Source organism: Dioscorea cayenensis, chromosome 3 (genome assembly GCF_009730915.1).
Source record: "Dioscorea cayenensis subsp. rotundata cultivar TDr96_F1 chromosome 3, TDr96_F1_v2_PseudoChromosome.rev07_lg8_w22 25.fasta, whole genome shotgun sequence".
Taxonomy (NCBI): domain Eukaryota; kingdom Viridiplantae; phylum Streptophyta; class Magnoliopsida; order Dioscoreales; family Dioscoreaceae; genus Dioscorea; species Dioscorea cayenensis.
Window position 1 is genome coordinate 6153518 of NC_052473.1, and position 14008 is coordinate 6167525.

At 31.3% G+C, this 14008-nt stretch overlaps 3 protein-coding genes across 3 annotated transcripts; all 3 read right to left on the reverse strand.

Moving 5' to 3' along the window:
- Positions 1-3014: 3014 nt before the first annotated feature.
- Positions 3015-3701, reverse strand: LOC120249891. Its single transcript, XM_039258593.1, has 2 exons — positions 3450-3701; positions 3015-3353 (listed from the first exon to the last, which is right to left on the reverse strand). Exons 1-2 carry the CDS (start codon positions 3699-3701, stop codon positions 3015-3017), a joined length of 591 nt encoding a protein of 196 aa, XP_039114527.1.
- LOC120255953 lies at positions 3109-7410 on the reverse strand. Its single transcript, XM_039263721.1, has 5 exons — positions 7103-7410; positions 4863-5370; positions 4554-4779; positions 3450-3797; positions 3109-3353 (listed from the first exon to the last, which is right to left on the reverse strand). The coding sequence occupies exons 2-4, from the start codon at positions 5358-5360 to the stop codon at positions 3778-3780; spliced, it is 744 nt and encodes a 247-aa protein (XP_039119655.1). The 5' UTR covers positions 5361-5370; positions 7103-7410; the 3' UTR covers positions 3109-3353; positions 3450-3777.
- A 622-nt stretch (positions 7411-8032) lies between these two features.
- Positions 8033-9580, reverse strand: LOC120282705 (protein ALTERED XYLOGLUCAN 4). Its single transcript, XM_039289561.1, has 2 exons — positions 9260-9580; positions 8033-9192 (listed from the first exon to the last, which is right to left on the reverse strand). Exons 1-2 carry the CDS (start codon positions 9426-9428, stop codon positions 8072-8074), a joined length of 1290 nt encoding a protein of 429 aa, XP_039145495.1. The 5' UTR covers positions 9429-9580; the 3' UTR covers positions 8033-8071.
- Between the last annotated feature and the right edge of the window lie 4428 nt (positions 9581-14008).

Genomic DNA, 14008 nt, shown 5'->3' on the forward strand with positions numbered 1-14008 from the left:
GTTATTATATAGTATGAGACCACAATTATTTCACTCACTATTTTAATTATTCACAATATATATTTCATAATAAATATATTTATCTAAGAAAAATATGTCATTATTTAATGAAAAAAATTAATTAGTATATTAAAGAATTATATTTTTAAAATATATTATTAAAATATTTTAAAAAAATATATGAAATTTTATAAAATAATATATTGTTGATATAAAATAATATATTGTGTTTATTGCTTTTGACCAATAAGATGAACTTCAACTTCATTGTCATCTATACAGAGACTTGTATTGGCATTAGATGAAGAGGTGTAGATATTGCTTTCATTGGTCTTTATTTTTTTACAGACCTAGGAAGAGTAATGTTTGCTTTCAATTTTAGATTGTCGTTCAACATCACTCAAAATGTTTTTAAAAGAAATGTTTTTTTTGCAATTATGATAATATAGTGTATGAGCACGGTCTTTCAAACGATCATTACTTTATCTGCTATGATGCTCTCTAAATAAGTTATTGTAAAATTAGTTAAATTTATTAACAATTAAAGTAACCAGAACTAATGTTGCTTATAGCTAGTTGATTGTCTTGTTAGACTAGGTTTTTTATTTTCATTTGAAATACAAAGTTACACATTTCTAAAATGTCCTATTATTTTGACTAATGCTTACAATGCTATTATTGGAAATGGTAAGCCTTGCACACACAAGCATTTTATCCATCTTCTACTCTCCATGGTTTACCTTTTTCCACTTGTTCTCACCTGATTGTTCATTTAGAATGTTATTCTTAATCCCTTGTTATGTATAGTAAAAGGGAAGTTGAGTGCTAGGAAAATAACTCATTTATGTTGCATTTTGTTTGTTTATTGGTATGACAAGCACCATAAAAATTTCCAAGTTCCTTGGTAGGAATTGGAAAGCTATTGATTTCTATATTGGGAAGTTGATTTGCTTTGCATAGATTAAAAAAAAAAGACTTGGTTTCAAATATATAAGATAAGGATATGGAAAATTTATTGATTTAATACATTTGGATTAAAGTAAGAAACATTTTGTGAATTTGAATAATTTCAGAGATTTTATTTTTCAAATTTTTTTAAATTTTTAATTAATTAATTAATTAATTTTGTATATTTGATAGAAAAAGGGTATGAAAAATTTTGAGAATCTTGAAAATTATTTTAAATTGAAATTTGTGAAAATAGAAGAGTATTTCTATCCATAATAGAATGAAAAATTAAAAGAGAGTGGACAAATGGAGGAGAATATGATTTTCTTTTTAAAAATGAATTATGTGTGTATAGACAAAAATTTTAAAAAATTAATAAAAAAAAATTACTGTTGCAAGTGACACAATGGTTTTCTTGTTAAAAAAAAATTATCAATACAACCGTATTCTCGTTTGACAAAAATGTGGATTGGCCTCACAATTGAGAGTTGGAGGCCACTAAACGCTCAATTGCCACCAAATGCTTCTTATGGAGCTTTTAAATGTTAAACTCTTATTGAGCTTTGCGCATTCCACCATTAAAGATATGTTAATGTGTTTTAGCTAGTTCATTCATATGTTTTCATTCTAATCTGGGGCAAATCAAATAGATGTTCTTTGTACTTTGTGACTTTCATTGATGATGTTTGTAAAAAGATTGGGGCTTATCACATGAATGAATAAATGAATGTGATGGGTTTGAAGTGAAGTGGATACTCTGTTAGGGATGAAATGATTCTTGAACGAATTGAGGCTTAAGCAGGATAGGTATGTCATCCATTGTGAGTTAAATTGTGATTTATTCAAGCAAGAATTCAAGCTTTCATTCAAGAAGCATATTTATTGATGTGGGATATCATTAGATAAAGAATGTCCTAGACAAACACTTAGAACTAGCATAATCAATACAAATATGAACACTTGGGACATGATAACTGAACTTGTGCTCAAAGATGGTAGTGTTTGGATAATGGGATATTGTATTCCAATGAATGGGGATATCTATAGATGAAATATCTATAAATGAGAATATCCATGTTTAAGTGTTTGGTTAGAGGGATTTAATAGTAAGGATAGAGATTGTTTGGTGTTTGGTTAGAGGGATAAAGATATGTAAAGTTTTGGATATCCATTTTTGAATGTTTAGTTAGATGGATATGAGAGTGGTATGATAACCTTATCCATGAGGGGGTGAAGTTACCCTTTATTTAATTAATAGTTTTTTAAAATATTTTTAATTTGTTTAATTAAATTCAATTATAGTGGATGATTAGAGAAATTTATTTTTAAAATATTTTAATTAAGTATTTGGATTAAATAACGGATATATGAATTTTTTATTTATTTAACATGAAAATATTTTTAAAAGGATTATTAATAAATAACATAGCAATTTATTATTTAACCTGATTATTTGAATTGAATTTAATTTGTTTAAAATATTGAGATAAACATTTAAACTGTAGTAATTAATAAAATCATAATGTAAAGAAACAAAAATTTAACTTAATTATTGTACCTAATCACAAATTGATTATGGCTTAAGACAATGAAGACATTAGCATTACAACAATTCAATAAACCTCAAAATAAAGTTTCAATCTGATAGCATTACACATTAATAACAAATCCAACACATAAGTGAAGTTAGAAGTTTACAACTAAGTTATAAAAACATTGTAGACATAGTTTCGTAGCTCAAAACTAAAAATTACAAGCCATCAACCCTCAAGCAAAATACATGCATAATAATATGAATAAACACATGCAAAACACATCCCAAACTAAAAATTTTGTCCTGGTGGTCCTACAAGTTCCTCTGCCATGTACCGGCGGAGAATATCTGGCGCGCCCAAGAATTTGAATGTTCTGGTCGCACTATCCGCATAATACGAATAAACTTTTGCCACATCACGTGTTGAGTAACCAACTTCAGTAAGCTTCATGCATGCTTCACTTAGCTTGGTGGTAGAGTGGCTGAGTTATGCTCCCTCGATTGCAGAGTGCAAGTCTATCAATTTTTGAACCTACGATTTGTGCCAAAGGCGAGAATCAGCACTAGCATCTCTTTTTGCCTTTCTTTCTTGTTTGTGCTTCTTGAGAGTGCAGCTTGTAGAGCTATTTGGTGTCGGTGAGGGTGTCTCAAACCCGAAATTATTGTCAAATTGTCCATGTACAAGATCCTCTTGTGTCAATCCAATATTAAAATTATCTTTCGAAAATTTTGGTACACTATCATCAGTCGGAGGTGTCTCAATACTATCTCGAGCAAAACGCCCCGTTACATGATCATTGCCACATACAACTTCAAGCAAATCATAGTCTTCAATGGGTTTATTTATATATGGTTCTTCATTTGGATGCCTCTGTTAACAAACCAATAAAAAATTATCATTAATGCTAGAGAAATATAAACAAAGTATAACTGGTGGCTAAAAAATTGTAAGACATAAAAAGCATACCATCAGATATGTCATGCATTCCTCTTCACCCATAATTATTTTTTTGTTTTCTTCATCCCAACCCACACCACTCATCTCTCGAAGTCTACTAATTATAGCCCAATTGCGCTTTAATGTTCGGAGATGGTTATGTATGTTAGACTCGGTACAATCTTTACCAAAATTCTCTCTCAAAGCACGTATGGCTGCATGAATTGCTTGTGGTTTGAATGTCTTATCACACTTCAGACCATTTTCCACCTGTGTTGCCATAAATTGTAAGAAAAACTTGCTTTCACTGGGTTTCCATCGCATATTACCTACATTCTTCCTACTGCTTGATGAATGACTACCAGCTTCCATTTTTTCCTGTTACATTGCAAACACACATTCATATACAAACCTTTATATAAGAATGAAAATATAGAATACTTTGTCTTAAGAATTCATTTATAGCAACTATATCAATTATTCAACATCAAGCAATAGCATAAGAATTCACAACATATGACAAGAAAAGCAATTCAACATCAAACTACAATGTATGGTAAACAAAAATACAGATAAACATAAAAACATAACATAACATATCCTTCATAAATATGTTTATCTATTGTTCCACATATCATACATTATCTGATCCCTTTTGTCCAATCACTCTCTAACATCTTCACGTTGCCCTCTCCTCGAAGTATGAACTCTGATCTCTGGTTCCCATTCCTCCTCGGATGGTATCAATCTATCACCATCCTGTCTAATAATAATATTGTGAAGAATACAACATGCAATCACTAGGTCAACTTGGGTACTATATGGAAAGAAGGGCCTAGATGTGAGAATCTTAAACCGACTTTTCAGAGACCCAAATGCACACTCAATTGAAGTTCGCGCTGATGAATGCCTATGGTTAAACAACTCTTTAGGGTTTTCAAGAATACGTGACCTGAATTCCTTCAAATGATATCTAACACCTCTAAAAGGTGCTATAAATCCAGGTCTTGTAGCATAACCTGCGTCGACGAGGAAATACTTTCCTAAACAATAAAATGATATAGGATTATGCTATATACTATAATAAAAATTTATGTTTTGTATATTAATCAGTAAATAAATAGCAACATATACCTTGTGGGACTTTAAGACCATTGGGTCTTTCTAAAGCATCACGCAAGACCATAGAGTCATGTGCAGACCCTTCCCAACCAGCAAGCACATAAGTGAAGTTAAGATCAAAGTCTACTGCGGTGAGCACATTTTGTGTTGGAAAACCCTTTTTACTGCGAAAAGATGCAACCATGTCTACTGGAACACTAGCATGTATACGTGTGCCATCAAGGGCCCCAATACAATCCTAAGAACACATAAGTTTGTTGGGTCATTCTTAAAATACATTTGGCATATATTTTTGGTGAACATGTAAATACAATTATGTACCTTAAAGTATGGAAAAAATCTTGAACGTTGTGCAATGTAGGTTGATAAAGTACTTGATGGAGGTCCGATAAACTCTTTTTGTAATTGTCCAATGGCATGTAGGACAAGATTAAAATATCTGCTAACAGTTTTGCCAGACCTAAGAAAATTGTGTCCGATGACTCTATTTCGTTGGTTGTGACCAACAGTATGCAAGAACATTAACAATTGTTCTTCCACATTGACATTTATTGAATCTTTGAGTAGTCCACGAGATCGTAGTAATGAGCACAAGCTAAAGAAAGTGAATTTATTCATTCTAACCATGTTAATGCATGTTGTGTCATCACCATTTAATAGCCGGTCAAGATAATTCTCTCTATCCAAGCCTCTACGGGAATTGGGTGCACGACATAATCTACGCTTAGTGATATGTGTCACTATAATTCCCATAATTGTGGCTGCAATTGCTGCGACCTCTCGTAATTTCCGTGTGGTTTTTCTTTTATTCCTTTCCATGAAAAATTACCTAATTGACAAATAAAAAATAATCAACAATTGAAGTGGAAAGGAAAAAAAATGTTCATGAATCCCATGTAAGGCAAAAATATTCAATTACTAGTGGTAATAATTAAAATCAGAGAACTAACTCTAAGAAGCATATAACTCATAAACTCTAATATATTTGATTCATACTAAGTTATTTATATTCGACTCAGGAGCACGTGTCTGTTTTCAACCCTTAATATTGGTTAAACAATATGAAAACATTATATATATATATATAACCTTATGTGCAGAAGAGATTAAAAAAATCATGGATGTAGCAGCATGTTTCTTTTTTCTGCCATCTTTTTAATTTTTAAATTTATTAATGAGCCAATAAAAAAAAATAAACAACAGAAGTGATGCAGTTAATGAAAATAAATTATATATATCCCATCATATATATTTCTCAAACAACAATCAGTAATATCATACCAATATATATGCTGGATTAAACTTATTAAAAGGTTAATATATTGATCATATAGTGTAAGGATTACATCTAATGTTTTTTCTCTTTATTAATGCATATTGGATTGAATCTATTTAAATCCACACCAACTTGAATAATTTGACACCAAGTTAATTAGATAAGATAATTTGACACCATACAATATTCCAAAAGTTCATGCATCATTGTGATCAATTAATGGGATCAAAATGATCTTCTCTTTATTGATCATTATAAGTTTAATATTATATATATGTATATATATATAGATATGTATGTATATGAGGTGAGCTTCATAGGATTTGACGTGATGTTAGACCAGAACAAGTTGATGAGTATATCTTGCCATAGATGATAATTTAGAGATATATCTCAACTACCCATCTCATCAATACTCCAACTTTTTTTTTCTAACTCTATTGCTATCCTTTCACACACTAATGAGAATGATATATACCATTTTTTGTTTTCAAATTAAATAATTGAACGGTTTAACTAAAAATCAACAATATCTATGAGATCTCCATATATATATATATATATATATATATATGTCAATATATAACACTTGATTAAAACTATAGAGGGAGATGTTTTACTTATCAAAGCATCCAATCCAATATCAGTGTTTAATTGCCAATGCATGCATAAATAAATAGATATGCCTCATTAATCAAAGTTATTAAAAATACAACAAAACAAAAAGAGGAGAAAATAACATACTGTGGCAATATATCTATAAGCTTATATATAAGAATGCAATGTTTAACCAATATATATATATATATATATATATTAAGGGTTTAATCTAAAAGCATTCTTGCTTGCGGATGGTAAAGACTTAAACATAAAGAGTGATTTGTAATTCAGTGATGGTTGTTGCATGGTGTTTATCATCTGTTGAGAAATTTTTGTTTGAGAAATTACTAATGATAATCAAGCTAAGTTGACCATGATGTAATCCAATAATAAAGGTGATTGTTCACTGCGAAGTTTGTGCAAGTGAAAAGTGATTTTGCTAACAATACAAATCCAAATTTTGCTAACAAACAAATCCAAGACTTAAACAATATCTGATTTTGCTAACAAACAAATCCAAATTTTAATATAAACAACTGATAATGATCCACAGCAACAAACGAAATTTTGGACATGAGATTGGGATCAGATCCAATTAAAAAAAAGTGAGATAAATAAATTATTTTCCATTTAAAAACAACTGAGATTTTCTTATTTTTTTTAATGAAAAAAGGAAGATAAGAACCGTTCACTGCGTTGGATGAGAACTGGATGAGAACTGTTCACTGCACTGGATCCGGAGAGAACCGTTCGAGATGGTTGAGACCAGATACTGCACTAGATCCTGAGAGAAGAACCTGAAGTTCACCGCCGTCTTCGCCTGAGATTTTGCAGATTTGAGAGTTGGTGAGTATATCGCGATGAGAAAGGGATGGAGATGGATGGGGAGCGGGATGAAGGATAGAGTAAATCATGGGATGAGTGGCGTCCCACCGATTTGGTGGGACACCACTCATCCAATTTTTCAGGGATAGGGATGGTCCCATCCATGCCAATCCAGTTATCCAAACAAGCTAACTAGTGGATATCCCATCCTCATCCCATGTTATCCAAGCTTCCAAACACTCCTGACGAGAATGAGCATTGTAGGAGTTGGGCAAGAATGGAAGGACCACCTATTTTCTTTATTGTGGGAGGAGATATTTGTTGAGCTTTACCAAGCCAACTTAGGTCCCTCCTCATGTGTTGCCCGCATAGTTGGGTGGTTGGCTCAGATGAAAGGATAGGTGCAATAAATGTTAAAACATGAGAGAGAAAGAAAAAGCAAGAGAGGGGAAAAATTTGATGGTTTTCCTCCATCCTCTTGTTCAAGACAAGTGCAACCAAAATTTAGCCTCTGGTGTGTTGCTTTAGTTATCTCTTCTCTATTCTCATTTGGTGTGTTGCTTTAGTTATCTCTTCTCTATTCTCATTGTATTCCTACGTGTTTGATGAATTGCTAGTATTAGTAATTTCACTTGTCATAAGTGATCCTTATTTGCACAAAGTAAGTATTGGTGACAAACCATGTGTTATGTGTTCCCTTACAAAAAAGGTAACCCACTTTATTTAATTTCTTATCTAATCTCATAACAAATAAATTAAAACCAAATAATACCCTTTCTCTTCTAAAAATTCATCAATAACTACAACAATATTCCATGCACCTTGTCTCTTATCTTTTTCCTGTCTGGTCCCTCCATCTCTTCACCATCTGCAGCAAAATCTCATTCCAAGCATCAATGGGCCCTGGCAAGCACCAATGAACACAATCATTCTGCACTCTTTCTGGAACTCCATTAGCAAATGGAAATGCATGCATGTATGGCCCTGGATGTCCATCTCCTCTCAACCATGCTATTCTTGTCACATCCAATGCTTCTATCTTCACCTTCTTCTTCTTCATCATCATCTTCTCTTCAATCTCTTTCTTAGCTCTCTCCACTTCATCCACCTCTATTTTCCTCATCTCCATATCCATATACTCCATTCCCTTCTCCCCTTCCTTGTATGGCTCTGTCTTTGGACATGCCCCAGCCTTATCCCACTCCCCTTCAAAATGTGCAGGAGAAAATGTGGTCAAAACCACCAACTGATCATTCAATCCTTTTCTCACAACTTCATGCAAACTAGTCCTCACAGCTTTTCTAAAAACATCAAAAAACCCAATCTCTGTATGGTTAAATGCATTCTCTTCTCTACAGTGATGACAACCAAGAACATTTTCATTTTCTTCACCTCCTTCATAGTAAATTGCAGGGTGGAGAAACCAATGCCCCACAGAGAAAACAATGACATCAAAACCATGCAACTCTGATGCCCATTTTTCATCAGCCACATCCACAAAAAGCTTATTATGATTTTTCAACCCATAATCTGATCCTTTCTCAACACCTTTAATAAGAAATGGAGACCAAAACACAGACACATTAACTTGGTACTCACTAAAACTCCATCTCCTAAACTTGTTATCTTCTCCATTCTTATAAACAAGCTCAGCAGGAGAAGCAGAGGAGAGGAGACAAAGAAGAGATTCAAGTTGGTTTCTAGCCAATGAATCACCCACAAAGGCAATGTGTTTGTTCCTGATGAGGTTCAAGAAGGTCAAAGGATTGAACCTTGGGAGCTTGCATTGTCTTGGTTGCCATCTCCAGTGGAGGTAGCCTGTGTCTGGCCTACCATGAGCCATGCAGTTTTGACCATCTTTGATTGTGCCACAACTTGTGCCATTGTAAATTGTTGGCCTATGATCTTGCACCCATCTTCCATCTGTATAGTTGCAATTTCTGCTAATTCCTGCAAACAACAAGTTGTGAACATCAATATTTCTTAACTGAACTTATTGTGTTGAATTGAACTTTACCTTTTGTGGATAAGACCTTGTGATGATGATGTTGTTGCTGCTGCTGCTGTTGTTTTTGGTTTTGTTGGAGAGGAAGAGGGTAGAAATAGAGGTGGAAGAGAGCTAGAGGGATTAGAGCATAGAGAGCCCAAGTTATGAGTTTTTTCAGTGGGAATTGAGGTTGTTTCATCTGATTGTTTTTTTTTTTTAAGAATGAGGAAAAAGAAGAAGGTTTTGGGAAGAAGGATTAGGAAAGAAGGAGAGAGAAAGAAAAAGGGGTGGAGAAAAGAGAGGCAAGCCAGTCAAAAAAGTTGAAAGATAGAAAGCAGAGTAGTGCTTGGTCACAAGGTTTGGTGGACAGCTTTTTTCAGCATGCATTCTCACTTTTATTTATTTATTTTTAGCTTTCTTCTCTTGTTTCAAACTTTCAATCATTCAATGCCAATGTTTTTATATCATTGGTTTTTAGTTTTGGGATTTTTTTAATTTTGATTATTATTATGTTTTTTATGGTTTGGGGTTGAGCATGTGGTTTAGTGCTGTTCATGTACCGGACTTTATTGTCTTTTGCTTCTTCATATTGATGTTGATTTTGACTTGATATTTTGGACTGCATCAACTCAGTTGATTTTTCTTTTTCTTTCTTTTTCCCCCCCTTTTTTTTAATGTTTTTAGAACCAGTGAGTGGAGACCAACTAACTGCGAGTTCCGGGAATCATGCCATTCGTTGTGGTATTGATTTTTGAATGAGGGTCTAAAAAAATATAATGGGTGAATTATTGGTTTAAGTTTTAATTAATTGTGTATGATTTAAGACTTGGCCACCTCTCATCAATGTTGTAGGAGACAATGGTCCCATTTTTCTTAAAATACACACACATATACACATATGTGAGTGTAAGTTTTCTTCTTTTTAACTTACCCATGTTTTTCATTATTTTTACCCAATAATTATGTTAAGAGTTTTGAAGAAAAGATAGGAGAAGAAGAAGAAAACATAGAGAAAAAATTCTCAAAGGAACATGGCTCAATTAATATAAAAAAAGTGTAACGTTTTTAAATAACAAATAGAGCAACAAAAACTAAACAGAAGAAACATATAATAATGATTGCAAATATAATTTTAAAATATTTGTTAATTAAAGTGAGATGAAAGATACATACACATAACAAGTTACATTACCATTTTATTAATCAACAAAACACTAGAACCATTATGTCAACATTTTCTTTTAAAATCAATTGAATTTGTAGTTTTAAAAACAATAGTTACATATCCGATAGATATTAGAGGCTTGAATTTCCAGTGTAGGCATGAAACCTTTCTCTCCCATGTATGGTTCACATTTTTTTGGCTCTTAGGTTCTTGCTTATCATTACGGGAGAGGTTGTTAGTGAAAGGTATTTATGTGGTGAACTCATGTGTCCATTGTCATTATATTCCGGAAGCATGTTGTCATGTGTTCCTTTTAGGTCCCATGGTAAACACTTGTATGACAGAGGATGGGTTTAATTCTTGGTTTATAAACTTGTTGCTTTTGTTGTCTGTTATTAGGGATGTCAATAGGGCGGAGATTCACTGGGGTACACATTCCCCGGCCCTGCCCTTGATTTTCCATTCCCATCCCCGACCCTAGCTCCGAATTCGAATATGGGGATTATTTTTTTCCCATCTCTGTCCCCGTCCCCGTCCCGGTAGGGGTTTTCGGTTTCGGGGATTCCACGGCCCCGATTAATAAATTGAAATATTATTATTATTTAATATAACTTTTATATTATATTATAATTTTTCTATAACTCAATGAAAATTCAACAACTCTACTTGATAAAAAAAAACACCCTTTAAACCAAAAGAAAAATCATGTTAGACAAGTCATATAATTGAAACAAAAAAAAAACATTCAATATGAATTATAAGGATATTAATATATTTGCACGTATTTTAATTAATTCAAATGAGAAAAAATATCCCTATATATTATGAGTGCTAAATTTTAATTTTTAAAAATAAAAAAAAATTTATTTTAAAAGTGAATAAATTAGACGTATATTAAAATTTTATAAAGTTCTATATGAATCATAAGGATATACAGGGGTACGTCTAAAAATCCCCATAAAGATTAAAGAATAATTCGTTCATTATTTAATAAAATTATTATATAATATATTTACAAAATTAAAATTCAAACTTCTAATTTTCAAATTTCTAGTATTCATAAAAACTAATTATTTATCTTTAAAATAATCCCAATGCTAGGTTGTAACCCTGATGTTGGGTTACAACCTCATATAACATAATTTATTTTATTTAAATATTTATCTAGTGAGCTTTTATCTTTAAATATTTATTAAAATATCATATTTATCATGCCATGCAAATTTTATCTTTAATATTTTAAATATCTTTTAAATTTTTTAAATAATTTTGCCTTGGGATCAGAAACAAAACCATCTTTATTCACACACCTGCGGTGGATCTAGCAATTTTTCCTTAAAAATTTATAAAGTTATATATGAATTATAAGGATATAAAGGTGTATGTCTAAAAGTCCCCATAAAGATTAAAGAATAATCCGTTAATTATTTAATAAAATTATTATATAATATATTTACAAAATTAAAATTCAAACTTCTAATTTTCAAATTTCTAGTATTCATTAAAACTAATTATTTATTTTTAAAAAAAAACCCTGCTGGGGTTACAACCTCATATAACATAATTATTAATAATTTGTTAATTAAATAAATATGTGGCTTTTGCCTTTTGTTCAATTTTTATTTAGATTTTTCATATTTATAACATATAACATATATATTAATATATATATATAAATATAATATTTAAATTAAATATTTACTATTTCGGGGCTGGGGCGGGGCGGGGAGGATATTCCCCGACCCCGACAGGGCGGGGAATCGGATTACCCGTCGAGGCCAGGGCCAATTGACATTGTATATGTTGTTGTGATGTTAAGGATTCGTATGTTTTATGGAGTATATGGAATTTTCATAATTCTTGTTTATGGAGGTCTTTTTCTATTTCTCCCGTTGTGTGAATGAAGAGTGGTATTGACAACAAAACCTAAATAAATGAATATTTAATAAATTAATAAGCTTAATTAAATAATATTTTTGGATCCTGACTTCAGTAAACGAGCTAAATTAATAATTTCACTAAATGCATAAGATAATAATTCTTTTAAAATTCTTTAGGGTGCACCGAAAATATAAATTAATAATTCGTCAAATATATAGAAAAAATATCATACAAAATTTATAGCATTGATTTTTTTTAAACTATTTCTATTTTAAATTTTACTTTTTTCTAAAATATGTATATAAAATTATTTGTTTATTCTTGATCTATGAACTAAATTTAAAATCCTTTAATGTTTTATAAAAGACACATCATATTTTGTATATTTTTCTTATATTATAACAACTAATTTTCTATGATTTCCATATATTGCTACAGAAATATTTTTCAGAAAACATTTAGTAAAACACAACTATCATTTAGATTTTGATTTTGATCATCATCAACTGTAAGTGATTCCATCACGGTACCATTTTCATTAGGATAGTTCAAAAGGAGTTCAACATCCAATGCATGTCTATATTATATATTAGAAATAATTTCTTTTATTGTGTAGTATTTTCCTTTTAACCAACTTACATAAAAGTCATTCATTCTTCTGATCCAATTTTGTTATGCTAAAAACAATTTGTAATAGTTGTTGTCTTTAAATCGATGTTCTAAACCGAATTGATAAAATTAACATCCAATATGTTAATTTTTCATGATTTGTTACACAATTGTAAAAAAAAAAAAATCATTCTAAATCAATAAATATTCATTTATTGATAAATAAATAACTCCTATAAAATAAATCTTCTTCATGAAACGTCCTACGAGTATTATTTTGTAGAAGTTTTAATGTATGCGTTTTGAAATTTTTATTTGTGCATATGAAACCCAATTATAATTATATGTAGAAAAATTAAAGAAAAAAAATCAATTAGCCTTTTAAAATATAAATAGTTATAGAAAAATATGGTTTTAAAAAAGGGAAAATTACTGTTCATCCCTCGTACTTTTCAAAACTTCCCAAAAACCCCCTCCTACTTTTACACACCCCGGACAGCCCTTCCGTTAGTGTTTAACTTTCTTTTTACCCACTACCATTCAAATGGGTCCATGTTGTGAAATCCCATTTTTGCCCTTGAAAATGGTGGGAAAAAAACGCCAAATCACATAATGTCTAATCTTTTCAAGGGATTTCTGCTTGGTTTCTGATAAACAATGCCTAGAAGTTGCATTACATCTTATTCTTCTCCTCATTTCTCCTCATTTGGTTTGTTCGGCTTCGATTCGCCGGTTTCATGAATACTGGGTGAAAAATCTCTTCGTTGCTATCATTTTGACCATTATGCGGGTGTTTATTATGGAGGGTTTTTGTGGTAATGATAGTTGTAAATCTGTTTCAAGAAACGAGTCTGGGTGAAGTTTATCATACCCGAAATATATAAATCGGTTTCTCCAACAGAAAATGAAGTTGATTTCCATCGGATTGGTCAAGTGCACTCCATCTTCAAATGAGCTGTAGTTGATCTTGTTGTCGAGACAGACGATGTGCCATTGTCGAATCCTACTGAAAACGAGTTCATTTCGTTGTAAAGTTCTTCTCGTTTATGGTAGTTCTTCTCGTTTATGGTTATCTAGTTGTATATTTTAAATACTGTTTAACTCTTTGCTATTCTATGTTTAAA